Raw genomic sequence first — 12,069 nt, forward strand, 5'->3', positions numbered from 1 at the left:
ACAAGTCATATAAAAAACCGATATCTTCCAATTTTGAGTTTGCCATACCAGGGATGTTCGAAGTAAATGTTACATACAAGAGTGACTATAAGACCTACTACTGGTTCGCTTTTGAGATGGCGCACACTAAAATAATTTCATTTTCCAAACTACCACATACAATTGTTGCAAATAAGTCATACAATGACAAATGTGAATAGTTATCACCGTTATTATTATTATTATTATTCATCTTTCATTAAAAACAAGTACTTCTTGTTTTCTGGTTTTTCGGTGCCTTCACTAATCTTCATCTCATTCATCTTTTGGTCACTGTCACCTGTTCAGGGTATACCAACAAAACAAGTACACTATTTACAATTTTTCATCAATCAGCGCTGCCTAAATTTGATCCTAGGAGAACCTTAACTCCTGGATACTTACTGACAAATATGGATCAAAACCAACATTGTTGATTACTCAATTTGTATTCCATGTAAGTCCAGGTTATTCAACTTATGGGGTCTCTTGTAATACTTTAACAAGAGGGAGCTGCAAACAACACTGACAGAAGAGGCTGCCATTGCAGCTCCAGCAATCCATGGTGGTAAACGAAATCCAGTAAATGGGAACATGACCCCAGCAGCAATTGGGATACCAAGCATATTATACCCCAAAGCCCAAATGTAATTAAGACGTATACGTGAGAAGGTCTTCCTGGAAAGATCAATTGCAGTTATCACATCTTCCAAGTTGCTCTTCATGAGAACAATATCAGCTGCTTCGATAGCAATGTCTGTGCCGGCACCAATGGCCATTCCAACATCTGCAGCAACAAGTGCTGGTGAGTCATTGATGCCATCTCCTACCATTGCCACAGTGTAGCCTGCATCCTGTGAATGAGAAACGGAACTTACACGTTTTAAAGTCTTTTAAGCATACAAAAACACTAGGACTTGAGCTAGGCCTGTGACTGTGTCAAACTGTTAGTCTTGATGACCAACAATTTAGTAAAAGATATTTCACATTTAATCAACAAAAAGATACATGGAGGTAGAGATATCATATCAGATATGGTCTTTGTCAAGTTTATCTTTTAAGAAAACGAGATCTAGACGTGGATGAATGATCACTGGGATAAATACTATGTTGGTCCCTCCTCGGGGTATTAAACTATGGCATGTGTCCATGGTTCATTTAATCTCGAATTACGTAAAACAAGGTTTCTTCAAGTGATGTACTTTACATACCTGAAATTCCCTCACTTTCTTTGCTTTATCCTCTGGTTTGGCTTCTGCAATAACAGTTTCAATTCCAACTTCCTTGGCAATGGCATTGGCAGTTCCCCAATTATCACCTGTCACCACTATGCTTTTAATTTTCATGGACTTGAGAATGGAAATGACTTCTTGAGCACCTGGTTTAAGGGGGTCAGATATGGCCAGAACTCCGGCGACTTCCTTATCTATAGATACTAGAATCCCAGTTTGTGCCATGCCTTCAGCTTGTGCAAGTATATCTTCAGCACTGGCTGGAATGGCAATGTTCTGGTCCAACATCAAACTCTTGTTGCCCACTATTATTTCCTTGTTTTGAACAATGGCTTTCACTCCATTGCCAGTAATGGAGATAAAGTCTTGTGCTTCTGGCCAAACAGGGTTCTCTTTATCTTCTACAAATTTCTTGGCATATGTCACTATGGCCTTGGCTAATGGGTGCTCACTGTTCACCTACGACAGACATATTAAGCCAACATCATCAATGCCAGAGATACATATTATCTCTCCTGCTACAAAGGGGGACAACTTTTTTCACAATTGAAAATATGGCATATTGTGATTGAAGCAACATCTTTACGTAGGTCCACTACATGCCATGTCAGCAGTTGTGAAGAATGTTGGATCCCTAGACTTATTGCGAAAAGATATAGAATCCGCAGGGAAAAAGGTATACCTCGATTGCAGCAATGAGAACATAGAATTCTCGAAGTTCCATATTTTTTAAAAGTTGTGTGTCAACGACCACTGGTTTCCCAACCGTGAGAGTCCCTGTCTTGTCAAATATAATGCAGTTAACCTACATGAGTAAATAGACACACATGAAGCAGATCCGAGAATGCTGGGTGGAAAACATTAAATATTTAAGGAATATGGATTAATTTCCATGAGTTACCTAGAATATGAAATTTAAGACTTACTGGCGACCTTGACTTACTAGAAACAAACATGATCCAGAACATTGGTCCACTTAATTGCTAATGAGTTTTAAGTTCTTTTTCTTATTCAAGTGTTCCCAGGTGAAGTAGTTACAATATAGAAAGCATAAAAAGAGGTCAAATCTTGGAAACCTACAAGCATTTGGTTTGGTAAATGGAACTTGTCTATACCTAAACCTCTCCTTTCTTGGTCTCTATCTTCTTGGAGAATAAAGATCACAATGACAGAATTTTAACTTGGCTGGGGAAAAGTATATGAGAAGTAATTGCAGAAGTAGTAGTTCACTAGTTCTTGTCACTTAACCATAATGTTAAACAGCAGTATTCTAAGGACAAGTTTGAAGTTCTAATAAATTTAGATTCAAGGAATCAAGTTGATACTGATAGGAAGAAGTAGGATTAAGTTCTCAATATTTAGTAATATGGACACAGACCAACATTTTCAATTTTTATATAAAGTTGCATATTCTGAGATGAATTCCACAATATTACCTTATGTGCACTTTCTAAAGCTTGGCCACCTTTAATCAGTACCCCTTGAGATGCACCAACTCCAGTACCAGCCATAACAGCAGTTGGGGTTGCTAGGCCTAGAGCACAAGGGCATGCAATGACCATGACAGAGATCCCAAACTGAAGTGCAAGCTCAAAGCTGCTCATGGAAGATGGTATCCAAGATTTTGGGTAGCTGTGGAACCTTCCAGCCAAAAACCAGGCAAGCCAAGTTGAAAATGAAAGCATAATGACCTGCAAAAGAAAGCTATTTGATAACAAATGCCTCCATAAACAAACTAATAATAGGTAAAAACTTTATCAAAAGGTATCCAGAAAGAGGATAAAGCATTAGTAATACATACTTACCAGAGGCACAAAGTATTTAGAAATGCGGTCAGCGAACTTCTGGACTGGAGCTTTAGCCATTTGTGCTGATTCAACAAGTTGAACAATCTGGGAAAGGGCACTGTCTGATCCTACTCTAGTTGCTTTGATGCGCAACACCCCATTCTCATTCACAGTTCCTCCAATCACAGTGTCTCCCTTCCTTTTTGACACTGGCCGTGCTTCTCCTGTTATCATGCTCTCATTTACATGGCTTTCCCCCCACAAAACATAACCATCTGAAGCTACTTTGGCACCAGGGATAATCTTAATCACATCGTTTTTTTGTATTAACCGGCTATCAATTTCTTGTTCGCTTATCACATTTCCTTCATCATCCAGAGTTAGCAATACAGCTGTTTCAGGCGCCAAGTCCATAAGCTTGGCAATAGCTTCTGATGTCTTTCCCTTGGCCAATACCTCTAAATACTTCCCAAGTAGAATAAATGAAATAAGCATTGAGCTAGTCTCAAAGAAATCTGTACCCTTGAAATCTTTAGAGTAAGCAGCCCTTAACACTGAGTAGACAGAATAAAAGTAGGCTGAATTTGTTCCCAAGGCGATCAAAACATCCATATTAGCAGAACCATGACGCAAGGCTTTATAGGCTCCTGTGTAGAATCTTCTGCCTATGATGAACTGTACTGGGGTAGAGAGCTCCCACCTCAACATCACACCAACAGTCATCATGTTGACTAGTTTGGTATCTAATACCATCTTAATTCCAGGAATATACATGAAAACCATGGATGTTAAAAACACGGGAATCGTAAAAACCAAACTCCATACAAAGAATTTATAATATTGCTTAATTTCCTGCTGTCTACCAGTTTCTTCTCCTTCTCTAGGATATATTGTTGCCTTAAAATGTCCACTCCCAGTTGACTCAATGACACTGATAAAAGTTCTTGGTCCTGCCATATCTGGTTCATAAGAAATGGAAACTTTGCTGAGTTCAGGGTATGTTTCTACTTCTTGAACCCCTGGAAGCACCTGGAGAGACTTTTCAATCATAATCAAGGAATGATCAGAGTTTACACCATCAACCTTGAGGTCTATCTTGTTGATATTATCCCCACTACTAATAAGTGTGCCCTCAAATCCAGTTTCTTCTATGACTTGCAATAGTTGACTGTAGCTCACAAACTTTGGATTATAATGAACTTCTGCCTTTTCAGTTGCTAAGGCCACTTGGGCGTTTTGCACACCTGAAATTGCTCGCAGAGCTGATTCTATAGTGGAGGAACAAGAAGTACAAGTCATTCCACTTATGCGTATTTTGCATACTTGTGTGGATTTCTCTTTTGTGTCTTCTTGGATCAATGTGGCTTGAAATCCAACTTTGTCAATAGTCTCTTGTATTCTTTCCTCCTATAAAATGATTAAACAATATGATACTGCTAAGAATTAATTAATGCAACTTTATAATAGTCCTACTTAATGCAATTTAGCTTGCTTACTTGCAGTACAATGCATCTTTTTAAATACATTTAACCGTTTATATTAATTATATAATTATATTAAATAATATAGTTACAAATAATTTTCCAAATGTCTTAATGTTATCATGTACTATGAAAAGAGAATTATGTGGTTGAGTTAATTGAAATAATTAAATAATTATGAATTCACTCAAGTAATATGCTCACATTCTTTATGTAACATCTTCTCAAAAAAAAAAAAAAACTTTGTGTACCATATTAATTAAAGACTGATAATATAGTGAAAACTAATTTTTCAGATTTTAATGATATCATATACCACAAAATGAATAGTATACGCGGGTCCTTAAAAAAACTTCCTACAAAAATCCTTTTAGAAAAAACAATAGTGCACTTTAGAAAGAGGATTAACTAATCTATATAATATATTAAAGTGAAAGTTCAGAAAATGATCCAAATTAGATTTTAAAGATTACATTATGATTTTGTTCCAAATCTATATCTACCTAACTATCTATATATAATATAGAATGAAAATATTTGTTGACTTCTTCTAATGTTGCTCATAAGCTTTAGAAAACCCTTTTTAATTTTTTTTTTCCATGTCAATATTCTATATATATATATAAAGGATAAAATTTAACTACAAAATTGATTATAGTTTAAGGCTACAACCTTACTCAATATCATTAACTTTACTACATATTTCAAAAATCTAATCGTTGGATTGTATAATTTTTATACTTTTAATACATATACATGTTAAATTTTGTACCAAATTGATATTATTTACTATATGATCTATAAGACTATATTTTATGCATAATTTCAAACTATAAAAACTTGCAATTTATACAATTTATTAATGAGATAGCTATTGATCTTTAATTTTCTAGAAATTTTGCAAGCATTGAGGATATAAGAAGAAAAGGGAATCCAATAGTGGATTTGTCAAAATTCACCTCCAATAAAAAAGATATTGAGTAAGGTTGGTTGTAGGATTCAGATCCGTAATTGTTTTGTTTACAACATTATTTTATTATTTTAAGAACATTATTAATGAAATGCTGACATGGCAGAATCTAAACCATTAAATCATTAAAGAGTGGTTAGGATTTAATGAAATTTACTGGTAGAGTACCCTAAGAACTCTAGAGGATCTGAATCCGTAATTTTAGGCTACAATTAATTTTGTAGCTAAACTTTGTCTATATATATATATTTACACTCTCACAACATACTTTTTTTTAATGGTAGAATAAATACCTCCATACATATAAAAATACAATCATAATAAATTCCAATTAATAACTACTATAATTATCAAAATTCATATTTAGAAAAAAGAAGAGAAAATCATATTTTGTTGAACATGGGTGACTGACTATTAATGAAGGGAAAATCATATTTTTCAACTCTCCTAATGTAGTCAAGAAAAAAAAAAAATTAACATTGTATATTATCGCAATATCTCCTAACCAATATGTTAGATTTTATATAATTTTTAAATTTTTTTTTTTTACAATGTTATAAACTCTTTAAGGTCTTTTGTAATCAATTCACCTCTTGATAATTGGAACTGAAATCTAAGGTAGAAAAAAACAAACATCAATACTCTTATGTCAATTCAAAATAAATCCGTGATAGTCTTTAAAAAATAAGGCAGAGAAGTTTAATATATATATATATATATATACACACACACACACACACATATATATATATATATATATATCTAATTCTATCCTAAATGCATCCTGGACATTTTTTTTTTCTCCCTTGAATAGTACTACTTTATTAAAGAAAACAAACACAATCACAAAAGGATCGCCCTGAAAAAGAAGGGAGGGCATTGACCTGGAATTCTTCCATCAAAAGAACAACAAGGCCCAATTGACCAAATTATGGGCCAAGGAATCGGCTATTCCCTAACAAGATGGTTTGTAGACCCAAAGCTAATAGAATTAAGAGCTCCTTCAATATGAGAAATAAATTAGAAGCAATTAACCCATGGGGGAGTTAGTGTATAGAAAGTAGCATGGCTTTAAAAACTAAATGCATGGCTTCACCTAGTGCATAAATTGACTAGGGAATCAACAATTTGGTCAGGGCTTTACTCTGGCCTCAATTATACAAATGTAATATAAAGTTAATATGCATATATTTCATGATGAACACGGCAAGTCAGTAAACTCAATCATCTTCATCTTCAAGCAATCAAGGAAGAAAGCGAAAGTTAGATAACAGGAAAGGGAGGGCCATTTATTAGGGAGACACAAGTAGGTTTACTGGTTACGTCTTGAATTATTAAAGAAAATGATAAGGGCACTGAAAATATCTCTCATAAAAAATAGTGCTTTCTACATACTTTTTAAAGCTGGGCCAAAATAGGCTTTTACCCATTTTTCAATTTTTTTTTAGCAAAATGCTCCATGTCTGAAACTGATTAGGGAAATGCCTCTATTTTGAGACTCGATTTTCTAAAAATTGAGTTTCAAATATATAACTCGATTTTTGGAACATCAAGTTATAGCGAATGTAGACTTAAGTTGAGTTCCGTAAACTCGAGTTCCATGTAAAGTACTCGAGTTTATGGAACTCGAGTTCCACTTGAATTTTTTCAAGAAACTCGAGTTCCATGAGTTCCAGAATTTTTTTTTTTTTAAATTTTCAGTTCGCTATAACTCGATTGTCCAAAAATCGAGTTTTAAAACAGGGGCATTTTCCTAAATAGTTTCAGAAATGGGGCAAAATGTTGGATATTTAAAAAAAAAAAGGGGCAAAAGCCCATTTTCTCCTTAAATCTTTGATTGTGAGTCCTTTAATCTTCAAGAACAATTTGAAATTTTAGAGCTCTCATATTAAAAGATTTTATTTATTTTTAGACATTGGATTCAGTTGTTTTCGGGAGCTTCAAAAGGCTACAAGACCCAAAATTTTGGAAAGAAAATGCGCCCAAATAATTCAATATATTATATTATTTTTATTAAAAAAATGAAGGGTAGTATAGAAAATTTTCCTAATTTTATACTTCTCTACTTAACATATGTTACGATGAAACATAAGAATCAAAATTGTTTCTCAAAAGAAAAGAACCAAAATTAATATTATAGTTTACACCATAATCATCCCTCTCGAAAAAAAAAAAAAAGGTTTATAACATAATAACTCGTAAATCTTTTTGCATACATATTCATGTAAGGTTAGTGAAAATTCATTATTATTGTTATTATTATTTTTTGGCTGAGTTAGTAAATGTCCATCATGATTGTTCGATTTCCAGCTGGAAATTTTACTTAAATATTTTAATACAAATCTTCTTGAGAAGAATTTTTATACGAATATTTTCTTGTTCGAACAAATGGAGGAAGAATCGTATCAAACATACCTAAACGTATCTATAATACCTTTTTTTTGTTAGTCTAATAAGAAAGAAATATTCATAACTTCGAACTTTTAATTAATTCGAATATTTTCGTTCCTTGTCCGTGCATTAGTAATTAAAAAAAAACTTGCAATAGTAATATTGTGTCTGATGTGATATGTCTCACACACAACATCCACATATTCATGACACGTGAATGATTGTCATTGGGTGTGTGTAAATAGTATAACTTTTTTTTTTTTTTTTTTTGATGCAGTAAATAGTATAACTTGGTAGCAACGTGGTCTCATCAGTTAATACGTATCTAGAGTAATCATAACTATCCAATTATCAAAAACAAATGCATTGGATACCTCAATCACCTTCATGAAAAAAGACTAATTATATTTTCTGGGAAACATTTTATGATCAAAAGAAAGAAAGAAACATATATGTTCATCAAATCATGAAAACACAAAAGTGGTGGAAAATAAACTTACGTTGACTAAACTCGGGTAGTAAAGGACTTGTGCTCTATTGTTGAGGACATCTACGACGGCCTCATGTATCCCAGGAAGCCCCTTGATGGCCTTCTCGACCGGAACAGCACATGTCGAGTCTGCCATTCCGGCGACTGAGAACAAAGCCTTAGCTTCAGACCCTTCCAACTCGTTTTCGCCTCTTGGGTGCTGAAGAGTTGGGGTGTACTTTGGGCTTGGAGTTAGGTTCCCAGCACATTTGTTGCAAATGAAACTCGATATTGCTCGACGCTTGGTGGCCATAGCAATGTGCATATATGATATATGTGTGTGTCTCTTACTAAAAATCAAAAAAGCTAAATTCTTTTGCTATATATTATTCCTTACCCTTTAAAAAACAGTGTGCTTTTGTGCAAATTTAAAAATAAAAAGGAACATGGAAGAACCAGGGAATGATGAAGTTTGAGGATGGGAGGGAGGTTAGTGCTGCCTTTAATTTTTTGCATAATTGGATACACAGTTTAATACTCCATGATGGTGGAGAGATCAGAATTGATATGGTTGAAGTACAGTTCAGGGGTCCACCATTTCTTGAGAAAAACGCAAAATGTTTAGTAGAAGTATGTGTAGGTTCCCACTTAAAACCTTGCACAAAATCAATTTTGAGAAACCTAACTACTTAGGAATTGCACACTTTGATCAGGAGATGAAGGATTTTCCTATTGTCTCTAGCGTGCATAGAGTAATGACAGAATATGTGGTAGAAATATATATGCGTCCCACTCAAAACCATTAATCTTGGCGCACGTTTTCTTCATATATCTATATATACTATTATACTTTTTGTTCTTTCTTGCCTCTCTTTCATAGTCATAAGGGTCGAAGTTCTTGGTGTTTTGAGGCCAAAAGATTGAGCTCTATTCCACTTAGGAATTTAAACTCTAAATGTCTTCGTTGAAAATATCAAGAAGTGTTAACTAGTGAATTATGAGGTTTTTGACAAAAACAAACTGAAATTTGCATAGTTGACATATACACAATTACACATACACACCTATACAAAAAAGCAATAATTAAGTTGACATATGCGATATATCGCATATGCACCAAGTTAATTGTTTTTGAATATTCATTAAGAACAACTTGAAGTTTGACCAAATATTTTAGTTTGTTTGACCAAGTTATAGTATTAATCTTTTTATTCAACGGGCCAAGACTAGGTTTACTCTATGATAAAGTTTGATAAGCATTGTACCTTCAAGGCTTGAACTATAATGTAGATGGCAACTTGGCGCAAGAGCTGGACAACAATTATCTTATTTTATTTATTTTTAATATCAAGTACTAAACTAGTTATATAATAACAAAAAAAGGAAAAAAAAAATCAACTATGCTTTGTACATCAAAGACAACAGAGATATATCCAAGGTTCAAATTTCTCATCTCTAACTAGTTGTCATTGTGGTGATATTTTTCTGTTGGTATCCCTCACCATTCTGTTACTAATAAATGGCATCACGTACAAGTCACAAAGATGATGACCTACTCTCGTATTTCAAAGAAGGAAAACCGGAAAAGCAATCGAAGACAACCAAAAAAAAAAAGATTAATTAAGTGGCTGAATGGAATGTAAAAAAGGAATTCCATTTCTATGAAACGCAACACCATAAAATATAGCAAATCTTAAGCGTGTTACAAATGGAAGCTAAACTATTAGTTATGAACAAATCAAAAAATAAAAAGAATCCGGGATTAGTGGGAAAGAGAGATAAATATATTATCTTTTCATCCACCTTTTTGGCTAATGAGACACACACGGAGAGGTTTTACTCGAAAGAGAGATATAACTTGACACATACTTATCACCTACACATACAGTCTTTGTTTTAGCTTTTAAGTGTGTCCTACATGTGGTTACTTGAAGCACCACGCGCTAAAATGGATGATGATGATGATGCCATATATGATATTCTACGTTACAAAAATAATCTGTGAACCATAGGATGGTGAATCAATTATTTTGTTGAATCCATATTCGTCAAACAATATGCTATCTTCGGTATATATACAGGATTTGTCGTGAATTTTGTGATAGTTTCGCAAATTCTATCTGTTTTCATTGATAGCTTTTAAATCTAGGAAGCATAAACACTTCACTAGGAGTGTCCTACTTGTATCGGACATGCGTTGAACACTTGACACTTCTCAGACGCTTCTGCAGTTAGGGGCGGAGGTACATGGCCCCCCAAAACTTTGAAATCCCTTTATAATAGTATGTTCAAATAGGCTGGGTTCTTAAAATTGTAATGATTGGCCCTCACAAAAATTTCATAGATTTCGGTCTATGTGAGTTTGCCTATTCTTTTACCAAAGCCTAACAAATATGCAATGTGTTTTTATTATTATTATTATTATTATTTTTTTATAAATATACAAAAGTGCAGTACATTGTGTTCTTTGCATAATTGCATCTAAAGTGCATTGTTTTCCTTTGTATATTTTGTGCATTGGCAACACTGCTTGAACCTATGAGTTTTTTTCTTCCCAAATTTGATCTTTTCGTCATCATTTCATATTTTCCCGAGGAAACGAACACGTTTTCACAAGATAAAGAGAACATTCATACTTTGAATAATAGTATTGCATTTGAAAATTAATAAATATCTTTATTCTTGATTTGTATTCTAAGTTTTGAACATCCTTTAATAGTAGCAAATTTGCTTTATTATCTATTATTACTTTTAATTTGATTAAAAAATAAATGATTTAAAAATAAAATATTAATTATTTCTCTTAATTTGATATATGTTTAATATTATATGAAAAATAAATGCTTAACCATGTATAAAAATATAATTAAAAAGTGGGTTCTAGTTAGCTCAACTGATAAAATTTCTGATGGTTGAATAAGAGATTTAAGGTTCAATCTTCACCTGAACCCCGCCTCCATAAAAAATTGACTAGTATTTTAGTCTGATAATAAAAGAGTTATCATCAGGAACGGACATCATAAATGTATCCTCATTGTACCTATATTCTACTTTTTTTTTTTTTTTTTTTAATTACCATGTTGTTGTACCATATCTGTGCAGGTGCTTCTTAGGCTTTTATTCTCAGCCAAAAAACTTATAAATTAACAAATCGACACATTCTAGTATTTTTAATGAAAATTTCATTATCCATAGTTAAAATTCTCCTCTCATGTTGTAAATACATTTTCCTTCATCAATAGAGGGAAAGCCCCCAGCAGATCATAAGCCCTTATACATGAACATGTCCGTTACAAGCTGAGGATCATAAGCCCTTATTAAGCAATAGGAGACTTTTTTTATTTTTATTTTTTAGGGAAAGCAATAGGAGACTTTTACCTTTAATCATACACTAATGTAAAAGTGCATCATTAGGTCACATGGAAGATCATTGGAATGTGAGAGGCTGAGAGCTAACGTTTTGGGGCCAACCATTTACTTATATTTTAATCTCTCCATATCAGTCTTCATAATTATTACTCATAAAAAATCATAATGTCAATAATTTGGACATATATAACTTCCATAAAATAGAGTATATATGACCCACAATCACCATTCGAAATTAGCCTACGCATTCCTCCTATGAGTTTCCGTTTTGATTCTTCATTTTATAGAAGGAAAAAAAAAAAGGGTAAAAATGCAAAACTGACCTTTTAACTTTCAACGTTTTTCATTTCAG

General features: G+C 33.2%; 1 protein-coding gene across 1 annotated transcript; it reads right to left on the reverse strand.

Annotated features, from left to right (window-relative positions):
• Positions 1–303: 303 nt before the first annotated feature.
• Positions 304–8,673, reverse strand: LOC142613911 (putative copper-transporting ATPase HMA5). The gene is made up of 6 exons (XM_075786429.1): positions 8,380–8,673; positions 3,056–4,444; positions 2,687–2,941; positions 1,933–2,055; positions 1,230–1,709; positions 304–872 (listed from the first exon to the last, which is right to left on the reverse strand). Exons 1-6 carry the CDS (start codon positions 8,671–8,673, stop codon positions 456–458), a joined length of 2,958 nt encoding a protein of 985 aa, XP_075642544.1. The 3' UTR covers positions 304–455.
• Between the last annotated feature and the right edge of the window lie 3,396 nt (positions 8,674–12,069).

The sequence above is a fragment of the Castanea sativa genome, chromosome 10 (assembly GCF_040712315.1).
Source record: "Castanea sativa cultivar Marrone di Chiusa Pesio chromosome 10, ASM4071231v1".
In the NCBI taxonomy this organism is placed as follows: domain Eukaryota; kingdom Viridiplantae; phylum Streptophyta; class Magnoliopsida; order Fagales; family Fagaceae; genus Castanea; species Castanea sativa.